Consider the following 17,606-nt stretch of genomic DNA (forward strand, 5'->3'; position numbering starts at 1 on the left):
TTCCCAGGAACAGACCAAGCAGCCACACACGTGCTGTGTGCATTTCTGTGTGTGCACATACAGAATCACAGAATCACAGAATAATGAGGTTGGAAGAGACCCTCATGCTGAGCTCAGAGCACGCACATTCCATTTCCATGCTGCATGACACTTAAAAATTAAGACCAATGAGCAGTGAGAGTACTCTAAAGAGAAGAGTCTGAAGATTTGTGTGATTTAGAAGCAGAGACAGCTCCAGTCCCAGGGTCCTACCAAACCTGCTAACACTCCCAGTTAGATTCATTAGCACTGGCAGCACCAAACCCCCCAGGGCAGCCCGATGTGACAAAGGCAACACAAACAGATGGAACACGTAATTGCTACACTGGAACTTCAATCCAACCAGATGGCTCAGCAAGGAATTCCTTCCACAAAAAGCTCAGGTGTAGCAGACACGGCTGTTTCCACTCCACGAGCCTCCAGCTCAGTCCAAAAAATTGTGCAGGGCCGCACGAACGGAGCTGCACTGAGCTCACCAAAGGCTCCTCAGCCAGCTCTGCGAGCAGAGCTTTATGGACTCATAAATCCAACCATTACTGGTGCACAGGCCAGCACTTCCCCACTAATTGATGGGAACGGAGAGCAGGGAGGAGAGGGATGAAGCAGCAGCTGCCAAGAGCGGCGCTGTGCGTGGGAGGCAGCTCGGTGCCTCTCTGCCTGCAGACTTCCCGAACACTGGAAGCCTTGGAGGGTGGCATTCAGAGCCTGCAGCGTGTGGGCAGCTCTGAGGAGTGACATTTCTGAGCTCCACACAACACAGACACACAATTGGCCTTCAAACCTTGAAAATGGCTACGCTATTTCCCCCAGCACAAAAGTCTCGGTTCAAATTAACAGGAATAATGCAACTTCACAACGGGAGGAATGGCTTTTCCAATGTCTCTGGGGGCCTCTGCTGATCTTCCTCAGGATTTGAATTCGTGCCAACACACACTGCCAAAGGAAAATAAATGATATTGATGGCACTGCAGCTCCAAGGCCAAGTTTCATTAAAAAGCCATCACAAAAAAACTAAAACCCGGGCACTGAAAAGAGCACACCAACACGGACAGAAAACATCCCCGTCCTTTGTAATGCAAGTAAAGTGAACAATCTTCCCCCAGATAAGAGATCGGATCACATTGCACAGAAAATAATCCACACCATCATTTTCTGAGCAAGCAGAAAATATTTGTAGAACAGTTTGATCATTACATGCTGTAATGATTTTTTTAATCATTTTTTTTCCCCAGCAATACATCCTCAAGTGTAAGAATCTGGAATGCTGCTGCCCTCTAGTGCTAATCCAGGAATAATTATTCCATAGATTTTCCCAGCCACTGGGGTTATACACCAAAATTGAGGGGTTTATCTAAAAATATTGTTCTCCACACTGAGCAATTCAAAATCACTGCATTTTTCATATGTAAACTTTTAGATAGAAGAAAAGTTCAGCACCCCCCTTAGAAGTGATTTTAGATGTGTTGTTGATGTGTGCTAAAAACTTTCCATACGAAGCAGAATATACTCCCAAAGCTTCCAGGGCACATCAAAATTTGGATGCTGTAATTTCACACACCACATTTATTTCTACACTAAAAAGAGTTAATTAGGTTAATGATATTAATGTGAACTTGCTCACTGCTGGCAAATACAGCCTTGTGGAAAAGGCCAGGCAGGGTGGTGCTGAGCTCACCCTGACAGGAGGCAAAGGATGGGATTATTTAGGCAAAGAAATGGGAATTTGGAAACTGGACTGTGGTTTAGCAGCCTGGGGCGGGATTTGGGAAGAGCAGCCAAGCCTCAGACAACTCTATGGCACCACTGCTCATTTCCATATTTAATATAACAAAACCTCACCAAGACCATGGAGCCCACCTAAAAATATCCCAACAGCGAGGAGCTAAAGCCACTCAAATCAAGCTGAAAATCAGCAGTGACAAATGAAAGCAAGCTGGAAGAGCTGCGGAGCGCCCGGCTGTGCCAGGAGGTGGCAGCAGGACTGAAGGGGACAGCACCCGTGTGCCACCCGAACCTGTGTCACCCTGGGGTCTGTCGGGGACACAGCAGGGCTGCCCTGCAGGGCCACCGAGGCCACTCACGTTGATGCCGAAGTCGGGGGACGTGGAGCTCCAGATGGCGCCGATGCTCGCGGCCGCCAGCATCGCCTGCACCGCGTGGATGCTGTTGGGCAGGTACCCTAGGGCAGAGGGGAGGGGTTAGAGATGGAACAGCACTGAAAACAAAGCTGTAAAATACACTAAAAACATAATAGATACAAGTTAGGAGGGGTTTACAATGCAGAATCCTAGACTGAAGCATCCTTAGAGTTTTCCACCCAATCAATGTCATACCTTGAGGCCAAATCAGTTACACAAGGAATTCGTAAAAAATTCATTTATAAAAATATTTTTATCAAAGTTTTTTATCTACAATATTATTTCCAATTTACAAGTGTTCCTGCTTAATTAATAAGACTTTCAGGATAAGAGGGCAGCACACTGAGAAGAGTAACTGGGAGAGAAAATGAGTGTATTGATTAGGGTATACAGCAGCATGCAGGGGTGAAAACAAGACTGCAGGAACAGCCATTAGAGAAAGAACCAGGATCTGCAAGGGAAGATTATAAACAGCTCAAGAGCAGAGATTCAGCTTCACAAAGCTAAACGTTGTCTGGTAGACACTGCCAGAATCTTAAACACAAACAAGCAAAACCAGTATCTCAGCTGATAAGGGAGTAACAGAGTGGGACAAGCCCTGGAACATTCCCACACAAATGTGGCTCTTCAGGTTTCTCTCATTAGCTTGCAGCAAGATTTCAAGATTGAAATTCAATTTATCACGACATACAGAATAAATTAATGTCAAGAAAGTCAGATTTTAGTTTCAGTGAGCTCAATTTGTGCAGCTCTCCAGAAGGTGCTGGGTGGCTGAGTCTGGCTCTGCCCTGCTCAGAATCCAGCCCACAAATGGAATTCACAAACCACACTGAGGTGGATCAGAATTCTGGAGTTTCAGATCACCTTTCTTAAGCAACCAAAAAGATGTCCAAGTACTTTAAAAAACACAATTAGGATGAGCCTAATTGCAGTACTCTGACATCTAATTAGAGTTCTACATTTGAAAGCAAAGTTTAATGGCAATAAAAATGCTTTCCAACCTGTTCAACAGCAGTGGTGGGCACTGAGATCTTGGACTGCAGCTGCACCCTGAGTATCTGCAGACAGCAAACACCCCCCAGTGCCAGGCCCTTCCCAATGAAGGATATTCATGGATGCACATTTCAGGACAGGGACTAAAATCACAGATCTTAACAGCAATTTCTGCTGTGTTAATTACCAGGTAGGAGGGTACCAAGATGGATTTTGTGAAGTTTTTCTACATTGCTTGAAAAAAAAAAATCCATCCTTTTTCAGCTCTGTAAAAAAGTGAACTTTAAAATGAAAATTAACCTCAAACTGAGAATCTTCCTCATTCAAAAATCTGAGATCAGTTTCTTAAACCAGCAGTGCCACTGCAGTTACTGAAAGCTGCTGTGCTTTTGGGAGTAGTAACTTTCAAAATACCATTATGACTTAAGCCCAACAATTTCTAGAAAACACACAACTGTGAATAAAAGCCTCATGCCATGCTGAGATATAAATTACTCCCCAGAACTGCCTACAGCTTATAGTGGTTTGTTCAGCAAAGTTCTTCAGCACATAAAGTGCAGCAAGAGCCCATGCCCATAAAAGCATTATTTATTTTGCTGTTTTTCCCTTGGGGGCAAGGTTTATACAAGGCACAGTATCCCAAAATCTCAGTGATTTTTTTCTTGTAAGAAGACAAATATTCCTCCCTAAATAATTTGAAATACATGAACCAGAACAGACCAAAATGTCATTCTGTGTGACGAAAGCAGTTCTTTAATTGATGCCAAATATTTCCACTGAGCATTTCTTGGATGGGACCATCAGGGGGCCAGAGTGCAAGAACTGAAAGATCTCCTCGTGCTTTGGAGCAGTTGTTACTCTGCCACAGCTTACAAGCTTCAGTTCTGTTCTAAGCAATTCTCCTTTTCACCACTCCACACAAAAGCCCTCAAGGCAAGATCACAAGTCTCTGATTATTGTGAGCCAGAAAATTAAATCATTACTTTCATTTGTCAGCTGGCTTTGAGGTGGTGGTTGAGTTTTGGAGGATACCAGCCAAAAGTGCCCAAAGGTACAAAACATGCACAGCAACTGACTCTGCATTTCTGTGCCCTCACACAATCCCTTGCTGCTCTCTGGGATCTCACAGATTTGTCCCAACAGATAAAAAATATCTGAACACCACAGATAAAAAATAAGGATCTGTTCTGGCTGGAGATCCTCCCAACACAGCAGTTTAAGGATTCAAGTTCCTTTTCTCTCAACAGCTAAATGACACAAACTATTTCTCCTGCCAGTGTTTCAGATTAAAACTGGATTCTCACTTAGAAGTCAGTAAATTATTTTTCTTCCTCCCACATCTGAGATTCTCAAGCTGATCACAAGCACTGCCATGCAGGGGAAGTTCCCTGCATTTGGCTGTGCCCCTGTGACACCAGCACACTCCTCACTGCACTCAGGGGCCCAAAAAGTGCCTAAAACTGGAGAAACAGCAATGTTGCTGAAAAGAGCATGAAAAAAGCAACTTCTTCAGCTGGATTAACATCAGGCAGGAGTCACAGAGCAGTGAGCTATGTACAAAAGCTCTGTGTTATAGAGGAATAATGGTACTGCTGATTTAAATATTTATCATGTTTGCTTATATATTTAATTAGAGCCTCCATGTTCCTTGACATAATATTGGAGCTAAGGATCAAAACTAGGATTTGTCAGCACGGGGAAGGCTACAGAAGGTATTTATCTCTGCATCTTCCCTCACTCCTTTCTTGAAGGTGGTAAGAAAGGTGGAAATTATCTTCTGTTACCAGAAGGAAAAGGATCTCCCTCCTTTGTGTGAATTAGAAAGAACTGGATAAAAGGCTCAAAACACAGGAGCTGGGAACTCATCAAGCAGGAATATCAGAGTATGACACACAAGGGTCCCAGCAGCACTCCTGACTTATAAAAATGTATCATCTCCATAAAAACAGAGAAATTAAAGCTTTACCTGACATAGAACCTGTGAATTCTCTAAGCAGAACAAGTGCATTTTAAAAACACTGTCTGAATTTTTGTTAAGAGGCACTTACAGCCTGATCTGCTCAGGACTAAGTGCCTCAGCATTTTCTGTCAGTTGCTATTTGCTTAATCTAGCACACACCAAGATTACACTTATATGTGTTCATTTACACTGCAGCACTTTACCAAGAGAATAAATAAAAACTGAAGTCCATAATTATGCTGAAAACTATGGCAAAATTCTGATTTCTCAGAGTGCTGAGAACACATTCCATGCAAGCACCTAGTGCCTTCAAAAAATTTAATGAAGGTTTCCTCTTGGAAAAAGAGACACCCACACATTCAGTTACGTGCATGGAGAAAAATAAAATAATCAACAATTGAACTGGGACTCTGCATCAAAGGTTTCGTCTGAGCCTTGAAAGAATAGATCAGGAAGAAGGGAAATGGGGAGCAGCAACTAAAATATCTTCTCCATGTCTTACACTATTGAACTACACCAAATTGTACAGAATTCAGAGACCAGACTCCCCTGTTCTCAGCATTTCACACTCCTCCAGGACTTGCAAGTGCCACCCTGCCCAACATCACTGTGGCCTGAAACTATTAGTACCCCACTAATCTTCTTACAAAGCTGGCTTTAAAACCCACGTAAGCAACCAGGGCTAATACAGTTGCTATAGATAAAACACCAGCTTTAGACAATGTAATTCATTGATGTTTTGTTGAGGATGTTTCTGTGTGAATTCACGGGGAAGATCAGATTGTTTTTAACTGCTGACTAGTAACACAGCAAAGCTGGCTACAGGGAGAGAGTAGAAGGAATCTATCCAGAGAGGACAAACATCCTCCCAGTTGTATTTTATTCTTATTTTAGTCATTGCTGTTTGCCAAACAGATGGCCAGTGGGAGACCAGGAGTGCCTCACGTGTGGATTTTATAGGTACTCCGTGCCTCTCCCAACTGTTCAAGCATCACTGACAGCACTGCAAGACATCTTTAGAGGAAGAAATATGTCTCACAACACATCTGCTTCAATTATGTTCACTATTAAGTGCTCCCAGTGATGGAAAGGGAAGAGTGGAGTGAAATCAAGCTGAAAAAGTGCTGACACCACTGCCTGTCCACCCACACTCACCCACCTCCAGCTTCAACATACTATTACTGTCATGATGCAACCAGAAATTGTACTGAACAAACTAGGGGGTATGTTAAGTATAATGAGAAGTTAAAGCAGTCTTGTCTCAGAGGCAGCAAAGCATGGAGATGAAATTCATAGGAAAACAACAGTAATAGTCTCATGTGTAATTCTAACAGCTCAGATTTTAAGAGAAAGTGTCAACAAAGGGTGTCAGAACCTGACAGGCTGACTACATGTCAGCCAGCTGTAATGGAGTTCATAGAATATCTCCTTTCTATTTTAAAACTGATTTTTCAGAAGCAGTAGAAGCAAGCCCTGTGTTACTACTACGAACCACAGTGAGAATTGCCTCTCCCTCTGCCATCTGCTCGAAGTTTCAGGACAAATCACATCCCTGGGGACTCTGGCAAGTTTTGGAGAGCCTGATTTTTGATGCCACGAGTGGGTGTAGGACTCCAACTTCCCCACTCAACACTTCACATCTCTTCCCCAACTCAGTTTGGGAAACCTCAGCCCCTGACTGCAATGTTACAGCTGAGCTCTTCCAATATCCTCTGGCACAGCAGAGAAACAAAGGAAGGAAGTTGAGACCCCATAGAAGTATCTAAAGTGATTTTAATACTTTAAACAAACTATCAACTGTGCTTTTTTAATTTAAAGGTGAGGTGAGCCAGCCACCAAAACAAGAAAAATTCAAAAATCAGCCAGCCTACAGCATTAAACAAGACAGTCATTAACTAAAAGGAGCTGTTACTAAAATTGTAATAGCACTTTTAGCAGCACAGGCTACAGCTGTATTTCAAGACCATGTTTTCTCCAGCTACAGAGTACATTTTCACTGCTGTTGCTGCTCAAGAAATGGTCAGATATGAACATGACAGCACTAAGGTTGAAAATTGAGATAAAAATTAGAGCATCTCCATCTTCATTCAGACAAACCTGAACTTCACTGTATGGTTCATACCTAATTAAGGATTTAGCTCTAATTCTGTGTTAAAAACCAAGCCATCAGCTGTGGTAATTTCATGTTTGGCTGCCAGTTCCAGAGCACACTCATACCACATGCAAGAAATGAGCTCCACCAAGTAGATTTACATTTCCAGGTCATAGTTGTGGGTTTAAAATTTGGTTTTCAAAACATTAGTTCAAGTTTGTAGCACGCAGAAAACAAACCAAGAGTTTCATCACTGTGGGTTTGCATCATGTAAGGATTTACACACATTTATTTAGGATAATGCCAAGTGTTGCTCAAAGAACATGGGATTCCAGCAGTACAATGACACAAACACCAGAACTGCCAGGCAGGAGCCAGGGAGCTTCAAGGATATTGCAGTTCTGACCTGCACTACACTGACAAATTAAAGAGCACACAAAATAGAGGTGAAGCAGCTCAGCTGGAAGATCAAACCCAGCAATATCAAAATAAATGTAGCTCCTTTGCTGGCCTGCACGCTGGACAAGCTGTCCACAGGACAAAAGCTGTTTATACAGAACAGCACACATGACAGCCTCTGACAGGAAATATTGCTGCAGGAGATGTGGTGAGCTGCTGAAAGGAGCACAGGGCTCCTGCTCTGATCTCTGCACTGCTGACTGGAGGAGTTTTTGCCCACCAGCTGCTCACTGGTGGCAGAACTGGTGCTCTCCTCCAGACTCACAGAGCTCTGGGACACCTGGGACACAGGGACAGGGACTGCCAGTGCCATCAGGACAGCCAACCCTGGACCATCATCTCCCACACTGCCCCCACAGGAATGTGCCAGACCTGTGACTCAAGGCTCAGCCAGAGGCACAGCCTCCATCACCTCTGCCTCCACAGAGTTTCTGCAGCAGACCTTGGTGAATGAAGCATTTTCCTTCCCCCTTCGATGCTAGAGAACCCCCAGGCTAATCCAGGTTCCTTCCCTCTAGAAATGCATTTCCTACAAATGTAAATACAGCAGCACGAGAGCCTTTTCTGCAGAATGTTTATGTGAATTTTTCTGTGAAATGCTATTTCACAGTCATGTTTTTGTAACTCTGACTACTCATTTGCACAGTTCAAAAACAAATTCTACCTCCTGTCCCTTCAGAAATTACTCACCTACAACTCTGTCTCCTACTTTTATTCCCATCTTCCTCATGGCTGCAGCATACAAAGCAACAGCTTGTCTCAGCTCTTCAAAAGTAACTTTCAAGATCTCTTCTTTGCCTTCCCCTGAGGAAAGAAAATTAAAGCAATCAGTCAGAAATCAGGCATTGCAACATGAGTCTAGTACAAACAACTAATCCTAGAAGAATAGAAAGCAATTCTAAGAGAGAACAGCTTCCACTAATATTTATGTTTTTGCTTTTGAAGTTCCTCTTGTGCTGCAGCAAAAAACCTCTTCTTTTTAATTGAAATCAAGTATTAATCAGTGGTATTTGTTCAGTAGGCATGAGGACATTTCTAAAGATAAACACATCTGCAGAAACACAGACTGTTCACTGAGAAAGGTGTGCTCTCAAGGAGGATTCATGGTAAACAAATTGCACTCACCAAGGCTAATTTCTAATATGGTAAGAAGCTCATTTTCCCTTTTTGCTCAGTTTTCTCATCAGGTCTAGGAAGCAGCACAAGCTGCCAAGTTCAGGTTTTATTACAGCAAGACTGAACTAGAAAATGATGCACATCCAGGCCTGACTTTCCATGTGCTTTTGGCTCATCTGCCAACGTAGCACAAAGCAAACAAACTAAACTGGACTCCACTCACCTGAGAGGATCTGCAGGGTGTTTTCCCTATTGTACTGAACGTCAGGTGTTACATAAGCTGTTAATAAATCACTCATGAAACAAAGCGAACAAACCTAAATGTTATGAAAGCAAAAATTTGTCACCCTAAAGTCGCTTCCTGAGCTCCCTCAGACTGCAAAGGTGTGGCCTGTCCTATTTCCACTGCACCTCTGCTGAGGACACCTGCCAAGGATGCCCCAGGTGAGCTGCACACCCTGCTCCTCTCAGAACAGCTGCCCTCAGTCTGCCTTTAGCAGGGAATGGTATTTTTTTTACTCTTTTGCCTTCTTAGACTTTCAATAAATCTGGACTTCCACAGAGCAAGGGAGCAGGTCATGATGCCAAACAACCCAAGCCCCTGTTCCATGTGGTTCATAAACTGAGCAGGGACTGCCAGCAGAGCCTGGGTTCCCACAGAACAACAGGAAATGAGACATTGATCTTGCTGCATGATTAAAGCCCCAGGAGAAGGGAATCACAAAAAAGAATCACTGTGGGAGCCCGTGACAAGTGAAATTGTTTAGGAAAGTTACATTTACATTCCTGTGCCCTGTGACATCCACACAGCTCCCACAGAATCATCCCCACTGCACACAAACCCGAGCCAGGCCCCCAAACCACCACTCTGACCTAGCAGCAGGGAGTTATCAAAAAATACTCTGACTTAAGAGGTCTTAAGAAGATTAAACACGGCACAAGGTCACGAAAGAAATGCAGGTGGAAGTCTGTTCACCACAGAGGAGCCAATTGTTCATTCCAGCATTCATACAACAATCAACTAGGAAACAGTTTTGCTCCTTTTGCTATCACCACCTGTGAATATGTGACAAAGAAAAGTCTGAGACACCCCATGACTTCCTAACAAAAAGACCTACAGAACTAAGTAATCACATGTCAAACCAAGCCATTCACTAAATTGATAAGAATTCCTGTGATAATTTGAAGTGACAATATTTAACTCCACTTTCTCAAGTTGTATGTTTAGCTTTTAACATTAACAAATCAATCACATCAATTCTACATACATTTAGAATTGATTTATTAATCAGTGTTTGGCTTTCAGGTGCTCCACAAGATGCACTCAACTACACTGACTTTTTTTCCACTAAATAATACATAAGAAGCTTTTCTAATGAGCTCAAAATCTGAAAGTGATGACTCCAACTACTTTAAAGCTTTTGGTTACAAACCTCATTTCCATCAGACTTCACCAAATCAAGTCTTACTCCACCAAAACTGGGTCACAGATTGCACCATTCTCTTTGAAATGGTAGTTGATTTTTATATCTCTTTCAATACCTCTAGAAGCATCACTGCTTGGTCAGTCTCATGGCAAGGATTAGGCTCAGCAGAAGGGAAGCCCCAAATGCAGCTCCCTAAGGAAGCACTCAAACCTGCACAGAAGCTAATCCCACCCAACAGAGATTAGAACTGGTTTTTAAAGTTATCAAAGTCAGCAGACAATAAAAAGTCTGTTCTCTGTCTTATCATGACCATCCTTAAGAGTGCAGACAGATTTTACTAGGCTCAAATCTTCAGCATAACAAAAATGAAGACTGAGATTTAGTGCTCCAGAAAAGTAAAATTCCAAGTCTCCCAGGCACATAATTGTTGTTTCTGTGGTACCAAAAGCAGAGTGATTTCCTGCCTAAACCCCATGTAGCTCTCAGTATTCCTAAAATAAAAGGCATAGGAAGAGGGTGGGAAGGACATTATCAAGCTACAGTGCCAAAATACTTCCTGAAGGCAAGCAGCAGGTGAGTGTTTGTGACAAATGTGAAAAATACCTCGAATACTGAATTATGTTAAACACAGCAGGACCTCCACTACTTTAATGCAGCCGAGCACATTCTAAGAAAACCTCATTTAGCTTACACAGGATTTCCCAGATCTATATTCCCACAGCATGTTTTGCTGGGTTGGTTTTATTTTTGCAGAGCTGTATTGCAGATTGTGCAGTGTTACTGACTTTATCACCCTTTTTTTTCTCCTCATCCAAACCAGTTTATTTCCATGTTTCATCAGAGCTGTTTCATAAGGCCTAGTCCTGTGAAAAACAAATAAACACAAGGCCTTGATTTTCCTTACTTGCTGCATACAGTGCAATCTTGTCGTTGTCCTTGTGCCTCAGGAGATTCTCTGCATAGTTCAGGCGGCTGCCCTTGAACCACTCCGGGACATCTGCAATACTTTTGGAGGTATCCACCACCTGAAAGAAATGCACCGGTCACTCCTGAGAACTGGGACAGAACTGCTTTTCCCAGCATTGTGCAGAACCCAGCTCATCAGCTCCAAGCTCTCTGCAGGCTTTGTTAGGCAAGAATCACTCCTCCCAGATGGCAGACGGACACTGATCCTGTAATTAGCGGCCTGGAAAGTTTAATTATTTGTTAACAAACAAACACGTCATTGCAACAAAACCAGGGGAAGTTCCTTGCTGACAGCTCTACCTTTGGACCAGCCTTTAACACACAAGTGAGACAAACCATTGTGACTACAGCCAGAGCAGGAGGTGACACAGAGCTCAGGAACCCCGGGTTTGCCCCTAGGAACACCCCAAAAAAAGGACTGAGCACATCCTAACTCTGTGCCAGCCCAGCCTCCCTCTCTGGAAGGTGTGAGCATCCACTCGTCCCCAGCACAACTCACAGCGTGCAGAGACCAACAGCAGGAACTCACATTTGAATGGTAATCCAAAATAATTAATTGTATAGTCAAATGGAACTGAAGAGTTCCAGCTTTTTATTCATATTATTTTTTTTTTAGGATTAACAGGATCTAAAAACCCAATAAACCTGTATTAAGTAACTCCCCACTTAGGACTAAGACATGCAAAGAAGTGAAAAATGCAATGAAAGATCATTAAAAATACAGTCAGCTGAAACAACTTCCCCCCTCTTGAACTAATGAAGCCTCAAAGTATTCAACTACTCCTTCATAAGACACAGTTAAAACTAACTTTATTAACATTGCTAGGTAAAGAGCCCCTTAGCATTAGCCAGAGGTCTAAATTCCTCCCAAAATGTCCCTCTCCTTAGTGATTCAGCTGCTCAGCAGCACATTTCTTTGAAAATCTTTAAATAGAAGCTTTATTTTGTAGTTGTGTTTTTGAAAGCTTCAGTTTATACCCTCAGGTCCTCTCTCCTGGACTGCACATACATTACAGAAACAACTCCTTCAGCCCAAGTGAAAGGCTCTTCTGAAAGGCAAGCAAGCCTCAAGACACATCCCATTCCAGAAAATCCAATGGTTTTGTGCTTTGAGAGCAGCTTATGCATTACTGGAGGCAATCATAAAATTAACTTTTAAGTTAAAATTCATCTGGAAGTGCACTACTGCATTATTTTATTTCAAATGTATTTCCTAAAAAAGGGAATTCTGATTTCTTTGCTCCTAACAATTGGCAAGAATTGAGTTATAACATTTATACTTTATCAACTCAGGCTGTATAAATGATTTTTATACTAGTATACATTACTGCAGCAATTAGAAGCTGCTCTTAAAACTGACTCATTTCTGACTTCCTCAGCTTGAAGAAAAGTGAGCAGAATGTTTTCAACATTTTCCAGGACAAGATCCAACATAACTGGTTTTTTTCTGAAGTGGAAAAAATCCTTCACAGAGCTTCTGAGAGCTGCACTAGCACAGGAGCTGGACTCACAGCCCAGTATTTTCTCCCAGGTATCACCTGTGACTCCCAGTTCAGCTCAGCCTTTGGCAGTGGTTTTTTGTCAGATGAACAACCTGATCCCTCCCTTGGAGGCCCCTCCACAGGACCAACAGGTGTCAAGGGCTTCTTATAGCAAAAGGGCAAATTCAGACACATCCTTCATTTAAAAACAGCTGCCTGTGAGCTGACATTCCAATGCCAGGGCTGCCCTGCCAGCACAGCTCTGCACACTCAAGTGCATTTCACAAGGGACACAGATGTCACAGAGTGACATCTGCACTGCCACATCGCTAAAACTAGGATTAAACAAAATCCTGCCTGGTTTTATTCTGTGTACACAAGGTTTTATTGTTTTTCTTAGAATGATCTGTGGAAGTAGGTGGTGTTTCACTGCTTGGGAACAGAAGAGTCAATGCTGTTTCATTTTAAAAATTTATTTATTATTATTTTATTTATTTATTTACCTCAAAACAATGTTTACTTCCAGCAGACAGCCAGGATCAAGCTGTAAGACACTTCTAATCCACCTTTTCAGCCCTCTAGCTACCACGGACCAGCTCAGTTACTCTGACAGTTGCCAGAGTTTGAGCTAGCACCTACAGAAAATGTAAAGTTTAAGTGTTTATAGTGCTCAGACCACACACTTTAAAGCAGGCTAGTTCTTACACTCTTGCTGCATTCACTCTTCTGAAGGGTGGGTCACATTAAATAAAACACCTGAGCAGTCCCATGGCAGGAAGAACCACTTGATCCATCAGTACAGAAATCAGTGAAACAGGAAAAGTCACAACAAACTCACCAGTCCCCTCTGCAGGACTGGCAGCACTCTCAGGGTTCTGGAACAGATGGACCCCAGGCATTAAGTCCAGACCTCCCTACTAAATCCCAGGAAGCTTCCACTGCATGAAGCTTTTCCAGTAATTAGCCCAACATCTCCCTGAGATGGAAAACCCCAGGGTGATGCTGGTATCCCACACCAGGACTACACAAGGGCTCCATCTGCAAGGTCTGCAGGGTCACCTCTCTCCCAAAGGAGCTCTGTGGCACTGCCTGGTGCTCCCCCAGTGCCTCAGAGACATTTCCAGCCTGCACCTCACTGCAGAGCTTCCATAACCCCTTCTGCAAAGCCAGAGGGTAACAGCTGAGCTTATCAGCTAAGCTGACTCAGGGAAGGCAAACACCAACTTGACACAAAGCCAGCATTTACAAAACCAGGGTGATATTCCACCAGCACAACCCCAAGGCAGAAGGCAGTGCACTGGCAGATTCCCCAGGAGCAGCCAGGAAGGACAAGGTGGGCACACAGCCACAAGGATACAGCAGAACTGCTTAGGACAACAAAACTCGAGGGTTTCACTGTCCTAAAGTGCACCAGCAACAGAGCACCACCACCCACCACACCAGGAAATTCAGGACTAGATCGATCCCTCGTGTCACTTGCCACAGTTCTAAGAAGAGGTCAAAAGATTGATTGTAATATCAGTTTATTTCCCCTTGGTGTTGCACTTGCTGTAAGATAAGCACTGAACCTACCTCGTCATAGAGGCGGGAGCAGACGATGTTACTGTACTTCCAGAATTCTGCCCAGAAGTCTGAGTAGGACTCCACTGACCACTGGTACAAATCATCATAGTTGGCTGGAAATAAGAGAGATGTGTCAGCATTGTGCAGAGAATTACAGGCATCTACACAAAATTACAATTAGGGATGTCCCGGAGAAAGAAAATTTGTGGCTAAAACAATTAGAAAGCTAAATCTGACCACAGAGTAGATCACTTCTGCTCAAAGCAAGTGACTGCAGAACCAACAGAGTCTACCTGGACACCTGAACAGACAGCATCACCTCACCTGTGTCACAGCCATCTGCCACAAAGACAGTGACCTTTTCTAGTAACTCCCTGCAATGTCCACACACACTCCCCTGCCATCAGTGCAGCTGCAGATTAAACAAGTCCTGCTTGTTGACACTTCCTATCTATCAACATGATACTTTCACACAGCAGAAGATAAACAAGGCTTCCTGACAAGGGACATTCGCTGTGAGGTCCCAGTCTGGGGCCAAAGGCCTCTGATAGCTCAGTGACACAGAGATTAGAGGCACTCGATGTCCAGCCGTGGATCAACAGCACTGTCACAGGAAGCACGGCTGATTTTCAGTGAATATGAGGGCTGCAGCTCACCTTTTCACACTGAGACAGCATGAATGAAGTCAAACAAGATGTTTACCCACCTACATATTAAACCAATGACCAATGGAAATAAGCAGTTTAAGTCTTACCTGATTGTGAGACACATGGAGTAACCTGAAGCACGCATAACAAACCCCACAATTCAAACTAAATGCTGAAATTCAGTGTGAAACAGTTCTAGGTATGAATAACTGAAGCCAATTCCTCATCACAAGCTTGGAAGTGACATTTCCTCATCGTGTCCACAATATCTGAAGCAGTGCCAGCAACCAATTAAATATTTCTGCCATCAGTGACAGTAAGTTTCCTGCTCTGCCAACTGTTCCCCATTCAATGCTTTCAGCTGAACCATTCAAAGGCATCTTCACTAATTATCTCTGGTTTTTCAGCCTGTTACCCAGCCAATTGCTGCAAAAGTCATCTTTGCAATCCCTTTTCTACAAGGGGGACATCTTCCAGCTTTTTAAAAGAAAAACATTCAAAACCATCTCTGCACTGTTACTCACACTTAGCCACCACTTACTTAACTGTTTCCCCACCCAGTCTGTCCTTTCCACAAAGTGAGATTATCCCCTAAGTATTATTGGTAGACAAGGCAAAGACTCTTCTCCATAATAGAGATTTCATCTGCACATTGCCCAAATCCCCACATACTTTTTTACACTCCAAAGTTACTCATCACTATCCTCTACTACACACACCAGCTGCACAGGGGTAAGACTGGACACAAGAATAATTCAGGTTTCCATCCTCTCCTTCAAAACCCAGTTGTACCACCTGCTCCAAAACATGATACATCCAAGAAGCTACACATCACTATTAATTTGGTTTCTTACAGCATGAACAGCTTGTTCCAAATAAGCTTCAGCATGCAAGTCCTTCAGGGCACAGGTCTGTTACTCAACAAGCAAATACATTTTGTTACATTTCCAGAGGCCAGCAGAGCCATTGTCTAAGGGACTACACTGCCCTCAGCTCTCCTCAGAGTCCACATCTTAATGTTACAGAGAGCATCCATTCTTTGTTGTGAATAGCACTCATGCCAAAGAGCACCAGTGCAAACCTAGTGGAAGCTGACAAAGGTTTCTAGTTGTACACAGGAATTCACCTTCCAACAGAGAAAGCCACTTTCCAAGTGAGATGAAAAAAGTTCCAGTTGTTTCAGCCATAAACACAGGCAGCCCATCTGAAATTACATTTGTTCTTGATCATATGTGTACCAGCTACATTACTGCATTCAGAAGTTGCCCAAAACCCTGGATTAACTTGCTTCCCATCCAGCAGGAGAGTTGAGACACCACACACCTGGATTCCAATGGGAAATCACCACCAGCCAAAATGATGACCTGGCTTACCCACACAGTAATCAAGGTGAGGAATTGTTTCCTGGACAGAAGCACTCCTGACACTGCCACCACTCCAGAACGTGCCTGCTCATACCACTGACACCTGTACAGGACTGACAAACTTCCAAGCCACTTGCCAAAACTACTCCCTTCACCCTCCATCACACAAATGATTGCAGGAAAGCTACACCAGTAACTTGGGCCCCAAGTACCTAGTGAGAATGATATAAAACAAACTAGCCAGAACTGAAGGGTTTGACCTCCACATGCACTGAAGTTTAGCCAGTCCATGATGTGGCTGAGCCACTGACTCCTGACAGCCTGGAGACACGACCTACAGCCTGCAGTGACAGAAAAAACAACACTCGGAGCTGGAAACACCTCTGGGCATCAAATCCCTGCTCAAAGCAGGCCTCATTTCAGTTGTTTCCAAGTCAAAGAACCTCGTCTTTGACCAAACACACCTCTTCACAGCCACACAAGGATTTCTGAGCAAACACAAAGCAGGAACTGCAGCTCAAGAGCTGTGATTGATGCACAGCAGAACCCCCTTACCTTCCACCCCTGAACAAGCTTAGGCACCATCATTCACCTCCCAGTGTGCCTGAATATTACAAGAAATGTTCTCTTCATAATGAGATATGAGCATGACCATAGCTCCACTCTCCTGCCTCTGCTCTGCGGTACCACATTAAGGCTTTCCCTCACCTCAGCCATAGCGACAGTAATCCCGCCTTCCCACAGCCCTTTAAAAAGCACTAAGTCACTCCAGTGCCTCCCCAGCCCTCCGTGCACACCGGAGCCTCGGCAGGTAGCGCTGCCCGGGTGGACATCCAGCCGCAGCAGCAGTGCAGATAAGGCTGTTTGCCTTTCCCATCCGGACATGCCTTCACACCGGCGATGCTGCCCCGGGCCTCTGGCTGCGGCTCAGGCAGAGCATCCCGCCCGCAGCTCTCTGCCCACCGGCCCCGGGGGTGCCCGGGCACCCACAGGCACACGGATGGGCCTCACACCTGCCGCGGGCCCACGGTGAGGACACCCCGGGGAGGCAGCGCCCGCCTGCCCCCGCCCAGCGCTCACCCAGGCGGAGCCCACAGCTGCTAGCCACGGCGGCGCGGAACCGGTCCATGTGGGTGTTGCGCTTCGTGTCCGGCTCCCACATCACCTGCGACTCCATGATCTCGGGCTCCCGGGACATGGCTGCGGCAGCGGAGCGAGGCGAGCACCGTGCGTCCCGCAGGCTCCCTCACAGCCGGAACGGCCCCGCTCCCACCGCGCCCCGGCGCTGAGTGCGGCTCCTCCTCCCTGCGCACCCTTTAAAGGCTCCGCCGATCACATCATGGGGAAGGGCTCTGTAACCT

General features: G+C 44.4%; 1 protein-coding gene across 2 annotated transcripts in view; it reads right to left on the reverse strand.

The window, feature by feature from the left end:
* AACS (acetoacetyl-CoA synthetase) overlaps positions 1-17,606 on the reverse strand; it is a 37,421-nt gene extending 19,815 nt beyond the window's left edge. Inside the window, exons 1-5 of one of the 2 annotated variants that reach the window (XM_063415831.1) lie at positions 17,326-17,606; positions 14,244-14,347; positions 11,129-11,249; positions 8,372-8,485; positions 2,121-2,218 (exon numbers count right to left, since the gene is read on the reverse strand). In XM_063415831.1, the coding sequence (XP_063271901.1) occupies positions 2,121-2,218; positions 8,372-8,485; positions 11,129-11,249; positions 14,244-14,347; positions 17,326-17,443 (555 nt within the window). In that variant the 5' untranslated portion in view covers positions 17,444-17,606. The remainder of the gene's footprint in view (positions 1-2,120; positions 2,219-8,371; positions 8,486-11,128; positions 11,250-14,243; positions 14,348-17,325) is intronic. The other variant, XM_063415830.1, reaches the window with a different exon arrangement.

This window comes from Prinia subflava, chromosome 19, assembly GCF_021018805.1.
Source record: "Prinia subflava isolate CZ2003 ecotype Zambia chromosome 19, Cam_Psub_1.2, whole genome shotgun sequence".
In the NCBI taxonomy this organism is placed as follows: Eukaryota; Metazoa; Chordata; class Aves; order Passeriformes; family Cisticolidae; genus Prinia; species Prinia subflava.